Consider the following 21,849-nt stretch of genomic DNA (forward strand, 5'->3'; position numbering starts at 1 on the left):
GTTTTCTAGGTCTAGAATTTTAAGTCTGGTGGCATAAGGTATTCTGCAACAAGTAGAGGAGTGGAGAACTCTTCTTGTGAAATATTTCTGGACTTTCTCAACTGTATTAATATCAGATACGTAATGTGGGTTCCAGGCTGATGAGCTGTATTTAAGTATTGGTCCAGCAAATGTTTTGTATGCTCTAGTTAGTAGTATATTACCAGAGAAAAAGCTACATAGGATTAGGTTAACAACTCTTAATGCCTTTTTGGCTATGTAGTTACAGTGGGCTTTAGCACTTAGATCATTAGAGATGAGTACTCCAAGGTCCTTGGCAGAGTTTGGATCATCAACAAGGTCTTGACTATTCAACTTGTATTTTATTTTCTGATTTTTTTTGCCAATATGTAAGACAGAGCATTTATTTTTAGGGGTTTGAAGTTGCCATTTGTTTGACCATTCTGATACATAGTCGAGGTCTTTTTGAAGGGTAGCAGTATTGTCTGTGGTGTTGAATAGCTTTACATCGTCAGCAAAGAGAACACAGTTGCTCTTAATATGATCACAGAGGTCATTTACGTAGAGTATGAAGAGAGTTGGTCCTAGAACACTGCCTTGGGGGACACCACTGTTGACAGGTACAGAATTCGATAGGACGCTCCCAATTTTGACCATTTGTTGTCTGTTTGACAGGAATGCTTCTATCCAGTTATGCAGGTGTCCAGAGATACCATAAGATTTTAGTTTTAGTAGTAGTTTGTTATGTATCACTGAATCAAAGGCTTTACAGAAGTCTATGTAGATTGCGTCTATTGCTTTGCCCTGATCGAGTTGTGTAGTTCATATGCTTTTGCAGTGTAAGAGTTGCAGATTACAGGGTAGTTTTTTCCTGAAACCAAATTGTTTATTAGAGAGTAGGTTGTTTGTCTCTAAGTGGAGGATAATGGATTGGTTAATAATTGATTTCATGACTTTACAGGTGACGCAGCATAAAGAGATTGGTCTGTAATTTTCAACTAGGCTGGGGATGACCATGGCTTGTGACCATAGTTTTGGCAAGGAGCTGGTCCTGAAAGATTTTTCAAAGATTATGCTTAGAGGTTCGGCTATGGCAGTGGATAGCTTTTTTAAGAAGTAAGCACATATTCCGTCCAGTCCAATAGATAAAGATGGTTTTAGATTGCGTAGTGCTTTTTCAACATTGTCTTCTGTAAAATCGATATGTATTAGATCATTGTAGTTTTCTGTGGTTCGACTAGGAAATACTGGGCATGATCCATTGCTGTTTAAAAATACGGAGCCAAAGAATGTGTTAAAGTTGTTGGCTTTAATGGTGTCATCGTTGCAGTCTTTACCATTTGGTTCTTTTAGGGGTGGGATGGACCTTGAGTCTTTTTTTTTAATTAGCATCTTGAAATGATGCCCTTAAATAATCTTTATAAAAGGTTTAAGGAATTAAACCAATTCTTTAATTTGTTAAATAATTAATGCTTTCATCTTTTACAATGTATCAAATCAGAAAATCAAAGACTGATGCATATATTTTAAATCAGCCTAAATTATTAAAGGAAAGAAGAGGAAACCCCAGTTTTATTGCTCTAGAAAAAAATGCAGTACTGTTTCCAGTCTTTTTCTGTCTAAGGAAGATAGCCAGGACTTCCATGGCATCCTATTCATATCTATTAGTGCATTTAAGAATCATGATTACAAGTTTGGTATGTAGTAATTTTACCTTCAGAATTGATTATGGACTCTGTGTTGTTTCGGTAGGAACATGGGATATACTCAGCTACTTATCTCCTGATTGTATTATTTTTATTTCTGAAGGTATTTTCAAGCCAGCAGAAATGGAACCATTGAATAGAAAAGATGGCCAGCCAGAAGAACAAAGCAAGGCAGAAGCACCCCTGAAAAGTGTTGAAGGGTCTCCATACCATCGCTGGGTGACCTGGTGGAATGGGATGACAACGGGCGGAAATCTGTATCTCTTTATCCTCTCACTGTCCTTGGTAAGGATTCTATCTTAATTGGGATGGACATTGCTTTCTGACAAAAGAAAAGGAAAACATTGCTTTTGTTTTTTTTAGATTCATACATTTTAGGGGCAGATTTCCCACGTCATAAATGCTGATATAGCTGAAATTAAAAGAGGTGCCGTGTTACATCAGGTAACTCAGTCTTTTTATTCAAGTTAATTTTGCAGCTGCAAAAAGCCTCTGTGCTTTAAAAATAGACGTGGTTATAAATAGAAGTTTATTAATTGAAATCTTGGATTTGCTATTTAACGTTTAAAAAGTGCAGTAACCTCACTATTCATGATCTGTTTAAACCACAGGTTTTCTTCTTTATGTTTTGGTGTGGTGGATGTGAGACAATCCCAGCAGTTCAGGATATTTTGGCTGTCTTCTCCAACCTTGTTCATCCATCACAACAGCTGGATTCAAATTCTAACAAGGTATGTTCAGTGATTTCAGTATACTTCAATGTGGTATATCAATGGTCTTATTGGTAGTGCTAATATCTTGGATGAAATATTAATAATGGATTTGATACATAAAATAGTGTTTGTTATACATTATGAATAGCTTCTCTAGCTAAATGATGAACTTGACATTAGCAGTGTACAGACCTCATTGAACAAATGGAAACAGCATAATATTTCCTGCTAAGTGCACCATAATGTTTATAAAAGACAGACAAGGATATTCAATTTGTATGAACACTTGTATCATTTTTCCCCTTTTCTCAAAAGGATATTTGGAAACAGAAGCTCTTAAACTACATTCAACATCACATGACCGAATTTCTATTTGCAAATGGTACTTCCTTTCCAAAGGTGCTTTTTCAAGAGGCAGCGGACTTTCTGAGAGTTTTTTTGAAGACGTTTTGCTTCTCATCCAAGAAACGAAACATATTCAAAGAGAAAGAAAAAAAAAGAGAAAAACCAGAAAGTCCAGTTGCTTCTTGAAAAAGCACCTTTGGGACAACCATGACCAGTATGACTGAGAATCTCCATAGACATTTCCCTTTTGTTTATACCCAGCTTTCCTCAGTCTACCCTGTGTGCTTTCCAGATCCATTTCAAAAGATCCTCCTGAGCAGATCTGGGGCTCTCAAGGGGGTACCAGAGTGAAAAAGGAACTTCACCATCATGACTGAATGTAACTTATTAGAATTTCCTGAACTTAAAAACCCAATGAACATCACGATTCCGGTATATAAGTTATAAATGCAGTTGTTTTACTCCTTTTGTAAAACTGCCTTATTCATACCTGAGTTATGTCAGTTCAGGAAAACTATTTGAAAACGATATCACAATGATAATATAAAGTATAATTGGATTGCATTTTTCCATAATGTGTTGTAAAGATTTAATAGTTTGGAGTGCTCTGAGCTATTGCTACATCCTTATTCATCTGAGTCCCTTTTCTTTATTCATTGCTCTTGGCTATACCTCTGACTCATTTCTTCTCTTTTATTGGCCTTATGCCACCATACAGATTGGCAGTCCTATCATAATCACTTCCTTTCTCCAAACTCTAATTGTACATCTTTTGCCACTATAGATGCTGTTGCAGGGCCCATTTTCTTTGTCGACAGTAATGCGTTGTAAAAAGAACATTAGCATCAGGCTTATAATAGAATAACAGAGTTGGAAGGGACCTTGAAAGTCCTCTACCATTTCAAACAAATAGTTCTTGAAAACCTTCAGTGTTGGAGCAACCACAACTTCTGGAGGGAAGTCATTCCACTGATTAATTGTTTTAACTGTCAGACAATTTCTCCTTAATTCTAGGCTGATTCTCTCATTGATTAATGTCTACCCATTACTTCTTATCCTGCTTTCAGGACCTAAACTGGAACAATTACAATTTGTCTTCCACCTCCTTCTGCCTAGAAGTATGGAGCTTTAGCTGCTAACAGGATTGTAAATAGAGCTCTGTGGTCCCTTGAGACAAATCTTTCAGACAGGGGTCACTTAGATAGGATGAGTGAGAGAGCTCAGGTGCTGAGCCTCTTCCTAGCCTGTGGCAAATGATGGATGGATGGGAGCAAAATAAGCCACACAAATGCTTGTTTCCTACTGCTGCTGCTCCTACTGTGCACAGGAATCAGAACTGGAGAAGCCACCCAAACTTCTCTGAGTTCTGCCAATACCACATGGTCTAGTAACTAGTTCTTCCTTCCTGTTCCATTTCTGCATGACCTTAGGAGTAACAATGATGATAGAAGTGATTCTGTAGAAAATAAAGAGGATGGTCTTGACAAGAGACAGAAGATCAATGATCAAGGGAACAAGCAGATTTTGTTACTATAGCCCATCTTAATAAAAATAATTTTAAGCCTATGTGGCATCTGTTTCTTGGTCTGGTTTATCTTTTCAAGAGTAGAACTCAAGAGTGTGAGGCAAATTCTTCACTCACTCAACAGAAGTCTATTCTCAAGTTGCTTTCAGAAGTCAACGAGGAATGGTAACAAAGACAAATGGCTGGTGCTGAACAGAGATGCTCTCTTGGGAGTGGACTAATATCAACAATTAATTCACAAGAGTGATCAATGCTATCTTTGTCCTGTATCCAAGTATGGATCTGGATTCCAAAGGATTTAGATAATCTTTTTCCAGCAAACTTCAGAATTATTCAGTGACCAAGAGTAGGTTATAGCTTGAGTAATAATTATGAAGGGTGTCTGGGTTTGGAGAAGACCTCCAAGGACTGGAGGTCTTCTACTACAGCCCCCTTTAAAGTTGCTAATAGTACCTTCTCCAGAAGTTAATCCTTAGCCATTATCTCATCGCAGGCTTTTCTCTACAGAGGGAACCTTTCATTATTTATTTTAAAAGTCAAGAAAGATGTGTTTAATTATCACAGATGTGAAACTAGCAAGTTTTTGACATTTTATCCTTTCCTTGGTTTATTCCCATTTTTTGTTCATATTTCAGAAACCCGTAATTTCACTTTCATTGTTTTTCTGAATCAGTTCATAATATCATAAATGACATAAGTAGCCCCTAGTTACCCAGGGGAGAGCATGTTATAGTTTGATGTATTGGAAAAAGTTTATTTCAATGAGTGAGGAAAAATATTTCTTTTCAAATTAGAGTTGTTAATGTTTGGTCAAAAAAATATAAAATGATTTACATAATTCCACAGCCATCTTCAGAACTATTTCCTACATGACATTTTCTTGCATGCCTTTCTGGGTCTTTCACTATCCTAAAATAACTATAGGTTTATTTTCTTCCTTAGAATCTGATCAGGGATGAAGGCATCACAGTGTCTTACCTCCTGCTGTCTCTGTTCTCCCTTGGCTTGCTACTCATAGCAACGTTGGTAAGCTGACATCTTGGAAGCATTTAATTTCAGTTGAAGAGTTTGCTGAATAAATTAATAATTTCTGAGTTTCCTTAGAATGTTCTATTGTACATTTGGTGAAAAATAAGTTTAAGTGAGCCCTAGCAATGTACGTATAAATTTCCATAAACATTATTCTCTGATTCTGGGAATTAGACAATTGTAGGGTGCCCTCTGTTACTTTTGCAAAAAGAAGTGGGTTTTTAAAAAAATCATTTAATAAGGAGGGTAATTAGTTCTCCCAATAAGAGGACTGATGTGGGTAGTAAGATTAGCTTTGCTGTTCAGTTCATTTGTTCTTTGCAAAGCTCTTATTCACCAGATTTGTTGTTTGATCAAATAATAAGCTACTACCATAGAGCAGGATAATCATGCATATTAAAATGCAAAAGGACGAGCTTGTAAATTGACAGTAAACTGTAAAAGGTTCAAACCACCTCTACGAGATATTCCCTATTGTAGAGCAAACACGGTCAGAATAGGAACAGTGGGATTAGTCCAACTTAATTTTCTATTGAGTTCCACACTTTTTTCCTATTTAATTTTTAATAAAGATCATCAGTAAGTAACCAAAAAGTATAAGGAAAGGTTCTTATGGTGTAAGTTTAGATGTACACCAATATTAGCGAAACATATTGAAGTCTTTACATTCAATAGTTTATATGATCAGCCAAGTTATGAAAATATTTGACTATGAAAAGTTATTAAGTGTTAAATGGAAACCGGGATCAATCTAATTTATACAGTTAAAGTATAAGTTCCTCAGGCCTACTTGATAGCGAAGAACCTAGATTTGATGTATCTCTCATATCTAGAACTTATCTTTTATAGTTTAAAATTCCATACACTACTATTGCGTATTTTCAGTATTTGTGAAGAAGCTGCCTTATATTTCAAGTAACAAAACTTCCATTACTCTGATTTTCTTGAGAGTTCCACAATATGCAAGGCGCAATATGTTTTCTTAAATCGGCCAGAGTGTATGGCAAGTAATCACATCTGCAATGGAAGCCAGTGTCTCAAAATGGCTATACAGTTCCTAAGTGTGATCCCTCCTTTCTTACAGTCTCCTCTGTCCATGCTCCACCCCACCAGGTTCACCATGGCTAACTACATAAAATGAACTCAAGGAAGCTTCTGATTGAAACTAGATTGACAGCATTGTCAAAATATGTTCCATCAAGTGCAAGGGGATTTTTGCTTAAGTATGTATGATCAAAATTACAACCTGAGTTTCAGGAATGCTAAATGTTAAGCCAACAACAGAATTTATTTTTATTTTTATCTATTTGTTAAAATTATTTGCTGCTCATCGCCATGGGGCTATTTGGGCAGCTTACAACAGTAAAACAGAAAATAATAATATATATAACAATAGCAAAGCAATGAAACAATAAAAATAAACTAGGAAAGTACAATAATATGAATTAAAAGATAGGAGACGGAGGAGCAGGAAGCACAGAGGGGGAGGTGGGGTCAACTGATTAGTCTAATTAGTCTAGATTACTTTATACTGCTGTCTAAAGTTCCAGGGGTAAGGTTAAAAGAAACTGCCCACAAACAGATGCCTAAAAAGAAGAAAAAAACTTGATAATGAAATCAGAAACAAACCAATGGCTAGGAAACAGCTATTTCCCTCCTCCCTGCATTAAACTAAGAGTACAGTGGTACATACCTTTTTAATTCAGTGATTTTATATCAATAAAAAAGAAGTAGAACATAGGACATATTTTCTTCTACACAAGCAGGCATCAACTATGGGGAAAAGTCAGCAGGGAACCATGGATTCAATGAAAAAGAGGTCAAGAGGGTTCATGCACACTTCTAAAATAGGGCAATTTTCCTCCTCAAAGTCTGCCCATCCTTATCCTTTTTCCTTATTTAACACAGCGTTATTCCTAATGCCACGTTTTGGGTGGAAGCAGAATAATTATTGATGAAATTGGAAGTTATTTGAATGCTACATGTCTTGCAAAGATGCTTATGTGCAGATTTCTTTAGCCCTTTGTTCCTTTTTGGTTCTACTGGTCTTTGCAGATTTTTGAAATAATACGAAAACTGAGATTATCAGAGATTTTAAAAAATGGAATGAGTCAACAGGAAGCTCTCGTTCAAGAAGCCTTTAACTCTGTCATTTGTGAGGGGGAGTTGTTTTCAGAATCCAAGAACGGTTCCTGATAATGACCTAGTTCACGTGTGGTGGTTGTGCATCTCATGATAGTGGATCATTGTGTAAAATGCATGTAAGCATCTCCGCAACAATTTCCAGGGTCTCTACTGTATTCAGTGGTAATTCTATTGAGAAAACTACAAGGCATAAAGCTGAGTGCAAAACTATACTAGACAATGCTCTTGCAACATATAGAGGCACTGCATAGAATTTTCCTCTTCTCTTCCTGTTCTCTTTAGCAGAACCCATCGGTTTTCTCTCTAGAGAGCATTAAATGCAGCACAGTTTATTTTCCCATAGGTTTGGCGTCTTGTGAAAGCTCCTCCAGACCCCTCATTTCCCCTCCAAGAAGACAGGCGACAGTCTGTAAGCCGTCAACCATCGTTCACTTATTCTGAATGGACAGAAGACAAAAACGATGATGACTTCCTTGATTTAGATCTTGTACCAGAGTCACCAGTTTTTGACTGTGTGATGGATATGAAAGCAGAAACGGATCCAGTAACTCTTACAGTTAAATCTGTAGGGCTGCAGGAAAGGTAAGGCAGCATGTGAAGAAATGCGATCAGCTGATCACAGAGCAGAGGAAGCTTAGCCATTATGAACAACCAACTTAATTTGGACCAAATAAATTTATTTTCTTTCAAAAATAAGCAACTCCCCTCTCAGCTCAATAATTTAATTAATTCTCAATTAATATTTATGAATATACTCTATGAAACCGTTATGGATTTCTCAAACATTATTAATCTTGTTAAAGTGTTGAACTTTCTGGCTATTGAACAAAAATAAATCTTATCTTGAAAAAAAGATCCATTTGTTATTTTCCACTGATGCTTTTCCCAGTTTTTGATTTGTTTTGATAATCAGTGGCAATAAAAGATTATTATATTGTCTGTTGTTCTTCTAATAAATAAATATGCTTTCCATGACCTGTCTTCCTGGGGCATAAATCTCTAGTACAATATTTTCTAGCTGGTGTAGTATTAGGTTAACCTTTATTTATTAAAAAAGCCTTGGTGGCGCAGTGCTTAGAATGCCATACTGCAGGCTACTTCTTCTGACTGCCAGCTGCCCGCAGTCTCACTGGCTGAAGGTTGACTCAGCCTTCCATCCTTCTGAGATCAGTAGAATTGAGGACCCAGATTGTTGGGGCAATATGCTGACCCTGTAGACTGCTTAAAAAGAGCTGTCCCCAAAGTCACATAATCACAATTTGGGTACTTGGCAACTGGTGCACAATTATGACCCAAAGTCACATGATCACCATTTTCTGCCTTCACGGCTGGCTTCCAACCAGCAAAATCAGGGAGGAAACTGTCAGAAAGTCACAGTCACAACTTGTACACGTGAGTCACTTAACAACTGCAACCAGAACTGGTTGTTGTAAGTTGGTCGGGTCACACCATTTCTCACTTTAGGACCATGTTGCTCTGTGATGGAGTTGCCATTCCCAATTAAGGTCATTAACTGAGGACCACCTGTATAATTTTTGGTGATTGCTAGAACTATTTGACTGAAGGTCCCAGCTAACCTGGTCATAGTTTACTGACTGTGAGTATAGTATGTGAAGGGAAATGTAATACAATACATCCAGAAGGCTGAAAAGATGTATGAAGATGTATATCTTGGATTTTTTTTGTTATCTGGATCTCAGCGTGAATATCATGCAAATAGGGGAAGTGAGGGATTCATGCTGATTTGTTTCATAGCCATTAACAGTTACCTCTGTATATCCAGGCGAGGTTCAAATGTTTCACTCACGTTGGACATGTGTACTCCTGGCTGTACTGAACAAGGGTTTGGCTATATCATGTCTCCCAAGGAAGAGGTAGCTCAAGAATACCTCCAGACAGCATCAAACATTCTCACAGAAGAGGAGCTGCACCAGAAAGCTTTAGATTCTTTTGTCCTCCAGACAGAATTTTTTGTAAGTATTTTGGTACCCCCATTTCCAAAATAAGAGTTTATAGTTCTATTGCCCGTACTGGAGCACGTCAGTTCTCACAATGAGCTGAAGAAAAGTATAATATTCAGTGAAATTGACTGCAATAATTTAAAACAAAAACATTTTTTTTTAAAAAAAATGTATTTGTTAAGCTGTTGGGGAAATCTAGTCGGAAGAAAGGAAGAAATATTTTTGGTGCCCTGGATCTCGATTTGGAAACATTTCAAGAATGTCTCAACACCTCCCCACCCCTTCATTTCATGCATGGATTTCTGGAAACAACCCTTTTAGGACTTTTAAAACAGCATTCAACAGGCACATTTAACATGCTGTTTGAATCAATCTCTGCATTTTGAAAGTTTCAAACATATCCCAGTTATAGCCGAAAAGGGAAATATGGACACATTTAGGAGACATGACCTTAGTAAGGCAGAACAGCTTTGAAAGGAAGCAAAAGCAAACATTCTTTCTATATTTCATAAATACACAATAAAAAATACATCAGCATACATCATTTGCATCTATCAGAACCAGATTTTTATTCATTTATTGGATAGTAGGGGCAAATAGTAAGTTCTAAAGAATGGAAATGTGACTTGAAGTGTATAGAAAAAATGGCTGAATGCAGGGAACATTCCCTGGTAATGTAATTTCCTATGCTTAATCTCACTGTATTGACTAACAACTTGCACACACACACAAATCTACATATTCTTGCACCTGTTTTTATGAAAAGTTGCAGGTTTCTTCCTAGTAGCATTGCTGCAACAGTGCTTTCCAGCCTTATTTGTATTATGTGCCTACCGTCCCTGTCCTATTGTTTCTCTTATTCTTTTATTTTTCTTATATGTAACCATTTCATGTATTCACAACTATGTATACATTTATACTTATTATCTTGTAAACAATTGGCAAATCAAAATAAATAAATAAATAAAATAAATAAATAAATAAATAGGACTTCTGCATCATCAGAACACACACAGTCATTTATAAATATCATACAGTAATTAAAATAAATTCATTAGTTTTACTACTATTTGTACAGCGGTGCTTTTAATGACTTGCATTCCCTTTGCTCTTGAGTAATGAAGTGCATAAAATTAACATAGATTTATTTGATAAGCCAGAAATATAAGGGGAATTTTTTTATTATTATTTAGCAGAGGAGTAACTATATTTATCAGGTTGTCCAATGAAGGTTATCAACTTAAGTTATTAAAAAGTGCCGGTAAGGACAAATATTAGTACAACAAATATTAGATTCAGGTTCATAAAAAAGGCTCAGCCATAGAAATTCACACTGTCTCAGTGCAATGTGCCATGCAGGAATATTTTAATAAAGAAAAGGGAGAATCCCAGTATAAACTGGCTTTTCTTCCTGGAAAGAAAATAGAATATAAATCCAAAAATAACAATATTACAGTTTAATCCCATTCATATTAAACTAAAATAAAAGGGCTTTAAATATATCTCACAGCTCCATCATACTTCCTTTAGTACTCAAATTCTCTAGTTCACTGGTTTTGAATCTGGATTGAATAATATTCTTTCTTTTTTAAAAAAAGAAAAACACTTTCATTTTTAAGTGAAAAGCTGGTAGGATTTTAATATGTCTAATATTTCTGTGATGTATCTTTCAACAGGAAATCCCAATGAATTTTATTGATCCAAAGGAATATGACATTCCAGGTTTAGTCCGAAAGAATCGTTACAAAACAATTCTCCCAAGTAAGGACATAGAAATTAATTTTTAGTACAGAAGCATTTTGAACTATGTGTTAAATGTATATGTTTGTGATCTTACGAACAGTTTTAAACTTGATCAGATTGGTCATAGTGGTGATTTGTGGGTTATGATAGCTATTTCCGAATGTCAGGAAAGATCATGAGTTACAGAAGCATTTTGGAGTTTTTCACCAAATTCCCACAAAGAATATGGATTAAGGTCAGCAGTCCAATACAGGGAGTCCTGGTCTTACAACAACAATTGAGCCCAACATTTATATTGTTAAGTGAGAAAATTGTTAAGTGAGTTTTGCTCCATTTTATAACTTTTCTTGCCACATTTGTTAAGTGAATCACCGCAGCTGTTAAAGTTAGTAACATGCTTGTTAAGTGAATTTGGCCTCCCCATTGACTCTACTTGTCAGAAGGTTGCAAAAAGTGATCACATGACCCTGGGACACTGCAACTGTCATACATATGAATCAGTTGCCAAGGGTCTGGATTTTGATCACATGGACGTAGGGATGCTGCAACGGTTGTAAGTGTGAAAAACGGTCATAAGTCACTTTTTTCAGTGCCATTGTAACTTTGAACGGTCATGAAATGAACTGTTGTAAGTCAAGGACTTACCTGTACCTGCTGTCAGGATTCTAGCAGTTACCCCAATTAAATCATGAGTCTCGAGCCAAACTTCCAAAACTAAACAGGATTTATTGGGAGTTAACATGCCGGCACGACCTGGGTGTAGCCGACTCTGAGACACATAATTCACTGTCACCCTTGACCCTGGCTTTCCCCCTACCCCTCTGGGTGTATCATAATTCATATTCTCCAGTGAAACACGTCAGTAGCCAAGAGTCATCAGTCATGTTCTCCAGTTAGATTTTTGCCCAGCAGAAACTTCAGTCACCTAGTTACAATCTCTGAAAAAACTATGCATGGAATGCACTTTTGATTCCAAGCTGCCGCACTGCTCTTTCAAAACTCCTTTCTCCCCTCTCTTTCTGTTGGCAACTATAAAACGGCCATAAAAATATTTTATGAGTTGACACCTATGACATTCCCAGGCAGTAACTATGAATCTCACAAATTGAATGTTGAGTGACTTCAGTATCTCTCAGCGCTTGAGAGATAATTTGGTCAAAATCTTCTGAGATTTTACTATTTCATACCATTTTGACCAATTGTTAGAATTTCTGTTTTGGAGGGATCCAGGGTTATTGTGTTGGACTGCATTATGTTTCCTGATACAGAAAATGTTACATTGGATGTTTGTATTTACTATTTATCTAGTCTTAATAATCGTTACGATTATTTTGATGAGATGGACTAAAAAGTTATATCAACTGTTTAAAATGCTTCCTGAGATATGTTTTTCTTCTGTTTGAAATATTTCTGTGCACTGAAACATTCAGTCTGTCTTAATACTTTACAATTGCAATTTCATTCTTTAAAAAAGCTTAAAAGCAGTTTTCAATTAGAAAAATTGCCCACAAAACGGAATACGTTGTTCTGAAAATAAAATAAAATGTTTAAATTTTTCAAAAATAGATGTTCATTCCAGCTAGAACGGAAAGATAAATAGGCACTTAACTTAATGATCAGTTAGTTGCTTGCAGCATTATAGTTAATTGCAGTTAGCGAAAGAAATGATAATAGTCTTTAATTCAGCTAATGTATACTGTATTTCTTTTGCAGATTTACAGATTTGTTGTGGGTAATTTCTTTTAAGCCTTTTGTCTCGAAAATTCCACCCTAACCATATGAAAATGGTTGACTTCAGAAAGCTCATTAAAAAAGTTATTGCTCAAAAGCAGTGCAACATTAAATCCTATAGAGTTATAGCAGATCTCTGCCTTTGCACTGGCATTTAGACCAGGCTACATGCAACATTAATAATGATTAGTTCTGCAATAAGAAAGAACACTGAATTGTGAAAGGCACTGCAGCACCCTGCTCCTTCAGAATTGCTATGCTCTGTTCACTGCCACAAAATGTGGTAAAAATATTGACTAATATGGATTCCGGCGGGAGGGATTAGAAAGGGATGTTAGGACTCTTAATGGGTACCAGTAATAGCATCTAAATACAGCCCTAGGGTTGTATCCCACTGAATATTAGCTGTGGGTGAGCAAAAGCAACAAATGCTTTCTCCAGGACATCTGGATTGTCAACTGTGGGAAGCAGAACTCTGAATCAGGTAGATCTTCAGCTAAAACTATCAGGGTCGCTCTTGTGTTTCTTCCAACCAAACCTGTGGCCAGTTCTCAGAATTCTAGTTTTGAGGGTCTGTTGTGTAATATTTTTGTACGATTCAGGCTGGAACAGAGAGAAAACCCCTTTTTGTTCCTTCCAATCTATAACTCATCATTGCTGCTTTCCATTTTCCAGATCGTCACAGCAGAGTGTGCCTTACCTCAGATGATCAAGACGATCCCCTCAGCTCTTACATTAATGCTAATTACATCAGGGTAAGACTGGCAGTTCCACAGAATCTGTTCTAGATAAGTGGTTTTGCTAGGCCTCAACTATTTTTCAATAGTTGTAGAATTCCACAATCATTTCAGTCCTTCCAACATGCTGACAGAGGCACAGATTCAAATCTCAACATTGTAAAATATATATGCGATGCTTTAAAGTGTGATTTGCTAGCAATCTCTGATAGCGAATGACAGCATTTTTACCACCATAATCTTTAGAATCCAACAAGGCCCCAAAATATGGTGCCAGATGTAGCCCTACCAAATGAATTTCGGCTTAACTATACATAGCATAAATTGCTCCTATTGTCATAGGAACCATTAGTTTTTGTATAAATCAAAGTTATGCTGCTTGTGCTTATTTGTTTCACTTTATGTGAAGTGTGAGTGTGAGAATAGTTCTTTCTAATTTACTAAACAGCTTCTGAATGAAAACTGGAGGACTGAGGTATACGTACATTTCAGCACTCATGAACCTTGTTGGGTTTTGTTGTTGTTTTTTTGCTAGGGCTATAGAGGAGAAGAAAAGGTGTACATTGCTACTCAGGGACCCATAGTTAATACTGTCAGTGATTTCTGGAGAATGGTATGGCAGGAGCATTCTCCAATCATTGTCATGATTACCAATATAGAAGAGATGAATGAGGTAATGCTGAATCTCTATTTTCTATTTTTTTAAAATTCTGTTTTGTGCCTTCAGTGTATTCCTGAATAAAACATTATTCCATTCATAAAACGTCTGCTTTTTAACATCAGTAATCAAGGTAAAGTTGGAATATAGTATAAAAATTCAAAGGTCCCTTTTCAAAAGGCAACTGGACTTCCTTTGTTTTTGATTCAGTTCTGAACTGAACTGAAGAAGCTTCTTGGATGAGAAGCGAAATGTCTCCAAGCAAAAACCAAGAAAGTCCAGTTGTCTTTTGAAAAAGCATCTTTGGGACAACCATGACCTGGGTGACTGAGAATTTCCATAGATGTATACTTGAGGCACTCCTGAAGTGCATTTCCTATTTTTCTTTTGAGACTAAAGCCTTTCTTTTGAAATGTTCCTGTTACACATGGATTTTAATTTTTTCATTAGGAAAATGTGATTCTTGTCCTGTTAGTGCCTCAGCTGCAAGGATGAATACTGATCAGAATGTGATTGCGGTAGCAGTAGCAGCTAGTTATTCTAGAAAGAAACTGACAAGTACATGAGCAGTGATGGGCTAATGCCATGTTTAAGGCCCTACCAATAGAGTATCCTGCCAGCAAATTTTGTGGCCCTTGATTTCATCTTGAAATCTTGTTTAGTTCTGCGTTAGCAACTTAGCATGTATTTTGAATTGTCTCCTTGCTGCCCTTTTCAATTGAGCCATAAGAACCTTGAGCATCTTAAGATAGCACATGAGGATAGCTTTAAGAAAACCAAAGTTTAGTTGGCAAAATGTTTGACCAATCATCGAGAAGTAGCGTTAAGTCAGGCTCTTGCCAATCTAGAAAGCTTTTGCCATGTTTTCATTCTATTTGTCATGATTTATAGCTGCAACACTATAGAGTTGCTACAAAGGAAATGGAAATCCTACACATCTCTGGAGATCTCTGTACACAGTTCTCCCTTATCAGAGAGACGTGGCTTAATGAAGTCATTCATTATTGTTCAAGACTCTGGGACGCTTCAAAATTTTTCCATTAAAAAAAAATTGTGTTGTGACTCAAATATAAATATAGACTGCAAGAAGAATATTTGTGTTCACGCTATATATGTTAATTCTAATAATGCAAAGATTAAGGCTTCAGTACTCTAGCACTCTTATAAAATGTAATGTGAACTGACAGACAGCCCACGGAAATGCGTGGGTGTTCTTCATTTCAGCTGCTCCAAGACTGAGCTATAGATAGCTACTAGCACTTTTGATAGTGTGTGCGCTCAACCCCACCCCCAATCAAACATACCCAATGGAATAATGAAAGAAAAGGATTCTGTCGGTTCATCACCAGGATAGTTCTTCAGCATAGAACAGAATGAGACATAATTTGGTATAGAAGGAAAAGCAAAGGAAACATAGATTGTGTTGAAAATGGGCCAGATTTACTTGGGGGCTATGCAGGAAAAAAAAAAATCCCCCAATTCATTCCTATGGGGGATGCAATTGAGAAGTGGTTTGGATGGTTTATGAATATTGCAATCCAAGCCCGCTTCCTCCTAGTCACATGGCCCAGGTCATTCAAAAGCAGCCCATCCTGTGCATCTCCGTGCACACTTACATACAAAAACTGATAAAACATAAGGAAACAACAGAAACACACACACACACACACACACGGATACAGCACAAATGTACCTGATTAGGCCTGACAAATCCACTTGTATGCATACACATGTAGGAAATGTGTGCCTGATTAATCCATAGAACAGAAAGTACACATCACAGATATACAAAGAGATGAAAATGTTTCTTCATTACAAAGAATACAGATAGCCCCTATAGCTACTATTAGTTAAGGGGTAGAAAAAATCTGGATGCTTTTCCTACTTCAATAAAAATATTGTTTGACAGTGGACAAATGTGATTATAGAATGGGTAGACTCCAGCAGATGGGAGGACAAAACTGAACATTCAGCAGAAGAAATAGTTGGCATTATGCGACAATAATATTTCTCATCTGCCTGTCAAATTCCACATCAGCTGCAGTTTTCAGATCATCTTCAAAGCCAACCCATATAGAGGACATTATAGTTATCAAAATGATAAGAGCATTAATGAGTACAGATAGTCCTGGGCTTACAACCATTCATTTAGTGACCATTGAAAGTTACAACAGCACTGAAAAAAGTGACTTAGGACCATTTTCACACTTAAAACCATTGCAGTATCTTCGCTCCCTCTCCTTCACATATTTTAATCCTCTACTTTCTATTTTCTTCTCTATTCCTTGTTTCTCTGAGTCTTCTTTTCTGGGAAGTAAATGCTTGTGGACAGTTCTTTTTTTAAAAAAAAATATTTGGGTTTTCACAAAAACAAAATACAAATAAAACATATTTTTTGAAAATTGCATGGTCCCAGGTTATCACTTCTTCATACAGACACAAAACTCAATTTTATGTTCATTTTTATATTCTATTCCATATCTTATTATCATTTTATATTTTCTACATAGTTTTTCCCCTCTTCTAATTTTCTCAACTTTGTTTTGATTATCTCAATTCAAATCATATTTATACTTTTGTCTGTCCTGTTACAATTTCACATTATCTTTTCTTATTAAACAAATTTTTCCCTATAGTTACAAATTAGAGTATGACACCTTTATATCCTTTAATTTTATCCATTCAAGCTCTTATTTAAGCTTCAATGTATAGCTTTAAGATTATAGCATTCAATATAATACATAACTTCCAATCGAATTCTGCTTGGGTACATTCTTAAAATAGACACTATATTCTTAAAAAGAAAAAATTATATATATATATGTAAATAAAACACACTCCATTCCAATTCAATTCTATCATTAATATGCATTAAAATCTTAACATCTTTAACATTTCTTTTCAGTTGAATATCATACTTCCTTGGGAACACTTATAAACTTTCCATAGTTAATTCTTTTTTTCCCATATTTCTCACTTATATTTTTATAAATCATTAGTAATAATTAAAAATGTTCCTTTTAATTCTCTCAATCATTTTAATTCATTTATTTATTAACAAACATCCCACTGCATTACAATAAATATTTTATCCATCATCATATTTTCTAAAGTTATTTCTATTTGTAATTTAACAAAGCTATCTTATGTACCTTTGCAAAATCCCTTTTACAATTAAATTTTCACCCATTATCTCTAAACAAACTTATGGTTACAATCCTTATATCTTTTCCCTGTTTCTCCATTTCTTGTTTCTGTCTTTTACAACTTCTTTTCCTTGCCTTCTTCCCCCTCTTCTTCTCCCTCCCCTTTTTACCCCTCGTCTCTCTACTTCTAACTCTCTCATCTGTAATCCCCTCTTCTGTTGCTTTCTAATATTATACTTATCTTTCAAATTGTTCTTCTTTTTGGTTGTTTTTTCTAATTTTAAACCTTTCACTCTCTTTCCCCCTTTTCTTTTTTCCCCCACTTAAAATTATTTGATCATTAAAGATGGCTTCTTCTTTGTCCCAATCTTCTTGTTCTGCAAGCGTTTCTTGTTGCTTCTCATAGTTCCAGATCTCCATTTCTAAGAATTGAAACACAAAGCCAAAAGAACTTCTCCCTTCTTGTGCATCTTCTTTCCATTTTTTAAGTTCCATTTTCAGTTCTTCTAAGAGTGATACCATTTTAAAAACTTTTAAACAACCACCCAGTTAATTTTAGTCATCTAGATGCAAAAACCAAAAATCACCAAGTAATCCAAATAATCCAAGGCTGTTCCTACTTGCTTCTTTTTTCCACCTTCTCTTCCTGGGGTTCTATTATTTTGTTACCAAGTTTCCATTAAAATGGGGATTTTCCATTAAAATTTTCCATTAAAATTTGAGGAATCTTGTTAAAATTTCACTGTAAGTTCCTTTTAATTATAGTTCCATTCCTTAATTCCAGGCAGTCTCCTCCATTTTTCCAGATCCTGCCCTTCTATTCTTTTTTTTTTCTCCTTTCCAGCTTTTAAAAACTTCTAAATGTCCAGAAATCTTTATTTATCCCTTTGACTTTTATTTTCAGCTTAGATGCCTATTAATGTCAAAGTGGTTTTTTTTTTCAGTTTCTTGCTTAAGTCTCTTAGCTGTCAGTATAAGGAAGAAAAGAAAAAAAACCTAATCCTTTCCCTTCTCTCTCTCCTTCGCAGCTTCAAAATCTTCTTAGGGAACAATGTTGTTAAGTTTAAATTCCAGGGTACCTTATTTGTTGCTTTTGCTGTTTGACCCAGTCAACCAAAACTTTCTCTTCTTATCTTCCTCCTGCACATTCTTTTCTGGTCGAGTTCTTCTTTGTGGTGGCCATTTCTGACCACCGCTACAACCGCCTTCGGGAAAGGGAGTAATGGCCAGCTGGGGAGGAGAAATGCGGCTTTCCTCAACCCTGCAGGCAGTCTCCCCGCTCTTCACCACCTCTACGGGGTGGCTTAGCCCCGAAACCAGCCGGCTCGGGGTGCTCCAGCGGCGAGCACGGATAGAAGCCTCGGAGAGACAAGGTTTCGGTCTGTCGCCGAAGAAGCTCAAACCAGAAGTCTGGACAGTTCTGAATTGTCTATAAAGTTCTTTCTTATATCCTTGCATTATACATATGACAGTGATAACATAAATTTGTTTTAAACAAGTTCCTATAAATGTTCTAGGCTTGCTATCTGTATCTCATTCTTCCAAAAATCAAATAGCTTCAGGCATGATGGTGCTTTTCTATTATAGTTTCAAATGGGTCTAAATTTAATTTTGTTGGTTTTGAACCCTGAATCTTAACATTTGAATTTAATCTTGTCATCATCAAAGTTAAACTCTGAATTGAAACTTGGCTGCTTTTCCAAATCCCTACTGGTTTCTTCTGTTACTGTAATAATGACATGAGAAAATTGAATGTGATTGGGTTTTCTCATTTGTGCAGTTCTTAAGCCAAGAAAAATATTGAAAAATATATGGTTTAATGGGGAGTCGGGGGGAGACAGCCAAACATTCTGACTCAGGTAAAATACCACTTTACATCAGTTAATATGTTTATTTACAGCATAACTGATTTCTGAAAACATTCTGCAATAATTCAAATGTACAGTATACTTTTCTTAAGTTTAACAGAGCACATTTACTTTCTGCAGACTCCTGCCTTTATATCTGTGATTTAATTTTTCCCTAGAAATGTACAGAGTACTGGCCAGAAGAGCAAATTACCTATGAAGGAATTGAAATTACAGTTAACAGAATCATACAAGCAGATGATTATCGGTTAAGGCTTATTACCCTAAAGGTAAGGTATAAAGTAAAGGATTACTCATAGACAATTCAATAAAAAAACATTTGAAATATTCTTTTCATGATCATGATGCTCTTTCTAAATTTCATTCAAGTACACAGCACATTGTTGTAGATGTGCAGCTTGGGATCCAAAAGTTATAGCCTAACATTTGCAGAGCTCCAGACTGAAGGAGGCTTTAGTCATGTTGATAGGCCTCTTAGAAAGAATACGTCTAATATGAAGGCCATCAAGCTCTTTGTAGAACAATTAGAATTATGAACCATTCCACTCAACTGCCTACAGGCAATTTATTACCATGTGTTTTCTGCTTTTATCTATTAAAAGTCTTCCTAAATGTACTGGCCTTACAACAACCTTAGTATTTGTACCATATCTTTATTTTTAACAGATTCCTATATTTGAGCAGGCTAGACATTGTAAATCAGGTCTTTAAGAACTTTGGTGTGACTGGTATTACACCTATGTGGTGACCACAATATGGAAGTACCTATACTCTATATTTATAATTCATGCCTTTCCTTAAAACTATTTCTGTAAAGTGAATTGAGTACAGAAACAAAATAATAATAATAAATTACAGAATTATCTATTATTTTAGCAGTCTTTTTTGCCTAGAGAAGTTGAATATTTCAATATTTACCCATTCTAAAAACCAGCTAAATATATATTTCTAATATGTATATTTCTTAGCAAAGTCCCTCCCCCAACCACCACCACCCCGGAATATTGAACTTTCAGTATTCAAAAATTCCTCACCCAAGTAATCTAAGGTATTGAGTCTTTCAGCAGAAACCTGCAGTTAATTTTTTACCTAAAATTTAGAGTGCAAATCAAGGAATTATATGGTGCCATATTTTCAGGAATCTTCGAACAAATGCCAGTTGATCGCATATAGCTTCAACCTCAACAATACATGAGCACACAATCGATACAAACTCAAGGTAAACTGCACAAAACTCGATTGCAGAAAATACAACTTCAGCAACAGAGTGGTCAATGCCTGGAATACTCTACCTGACTCTGTGGTTTCTTCCACTAACCCCAAACACTTTAACCTCAGACTGTCTACTGTTGACCTCACCCTGTTCCTAAGAGGTCTATAAGGGGCATGCATAAGCACACCAACGAGCCGACCACCCCGTCTTAATGTTCCCTTTTATTCGTATCTATTTCGTGTATTAATAATCCTGTTTATACTTACATATACTTTCAAATGCGTGCTTGACTAAATAAATAAATAAATAAATAGAGGAAAGGTGTTACAAGTGTGAGTCATTCGAAATTCTTACATTTGAAAATTCTGGGCTGCTTTTTGTGATTCCTCTAATGAGAGATGTTTTCCATGTGTTGAATTTCTAATTCTCTTGCTCCCGATTTTCTTGCTCTCTATCTTGCAGAATGGTGAAGAAACAAGAAATCTGAAACACTACTGGTATACATCTTGGCCAGACCAGAAGACCCCTGATCAAGCACCAGCCCTGCTCCAGCTGGTTCAAGAAGTGGAAGAAGCCATGAATCGTGCAGAAGAAAAGAATGCGCCAATCATTGTTCATTGCAGGTAGATTATTAAACATTGTTAGAAAGAAATGAGAGGGGGGGAATGATACTTAGGTAATTTTCCTATACCTCTGACATTCACTTGAAACTTCTTTTACTTTTAATGTTATACACAATACTGAGTTTATCTCTCACTTTTTTTTAGACACACCTTTTCTATGTGTCCACTCTTAATATTCTAGCAAGGAAACATCCCATGCATCTAAGCTGGTAGAGGCCAGAGGAACCAAAATTTCCACATTGGGATTCACAGTAACTAGGACATGACCTGACTCTTGTGTGCCTGTTACATAGTGCAGATGAACCATGCAGCCATTTCATTTATCTGAAATGGTACAGGGTTCTGCTTGAGCAGAGGGTTGGACTAAGAAGACCTCCAAGATCTTTTCCAGCTCTACTCTTCTGTCTGTTATCGTGTTTTAATAATAATAGGCTTATTGTTTATTTTTAATTACCAGTCCTGGATCCGGTTCACCATGGTATGGTCTCTGCCCATCATTCTTCTCTTTTCCCCTATTATCCAATGTAATGTGCTGCAGGTACTACAGAGATATTATTTTACATATTAAAAATATGTCTCAATCATCAATTACAAATGCAAATCAAATATTAAAGCATCCCACATAAAGAGCTCTGTCATACCACAACCACTTGAGGAGGATTGCCGTCCCCAGCTAAAAAGCAAATCTTTCCTTTGAGACAATGTC

At 36.1% G+C, this 21,849-nt stretch overlaps 1 protein-coding gene across 8 annotated transcripts in view; it reads left to right on the forward strand.

The window, feature by feature from the left end:
- The window catches only part of PTPN5 (protein tyrosine phosphatase non-receptor type 5), a 70,927-nt gene that overhangs the window by 35,778 nt on the left and 13,300 nt on the right, over positions 1–21,849 (forward strand). For 6 of the 8 annotated variants that reach the window (XM_087950995.1, XM_087950946.1, XM_087950960.1 and 3 more), the window contains 10 exons: positions 1,810–1,991; positions 2,318–2,437; positions 5,232–5,315; positions 7,807–8,045; positions 9,247–9,436; positions 11,101–11,185; positions 13,574–13,653; positions 14,171–14,308; positions 19,466–19,576; positions 20,983–21,143. In XM_087950995.1, coding sequence (XP_087807121.1) covers positions 1,810–1,991; positions 2,318–2,437; positions 5,232–5,315; positions 7,807–8,045; positions 9,247–9,436; positions 11,101–11,185; positions 13,574–13,653; positions 14,171–14,308; positions 19,466–19,576; positions 20,983–21,143 — 1,390 coding nt within the window. Of the gene's footprint in view, positions 1–1,809; positions 1,992–2,069; positions 2,151–2,317; positions 2,438–5,231; positions 5,316–7,806; positions 8,046–9,246; positions 9,437–11,100; positions 11,186–13,573; positions 13,654–14,170; positions 14,309–19,465; positions 19,577–20,982; positions 21,144–21,849 lie in introns of those variants that run through there. The other 2 variants (XM_087951002.1, XM_087950989.1) reach the window with 2 other exon arrangements.

This window comes from Notechis scutatus, chromosome 1, assembly GCF_049901735.1.
Source record: "Notechis scutatus isolate UNSWTSFEM ecotype Mainland chromosome 1, rNotScu1.2, whole genome shotgun sequence".
In the NCBI taxonomy this organism is placed as follows: Eukaryota; Metazoa; Chordata; class Lepidosauria; order Squamata; family Elapidae; genus Notechis; species Notechis scutatus.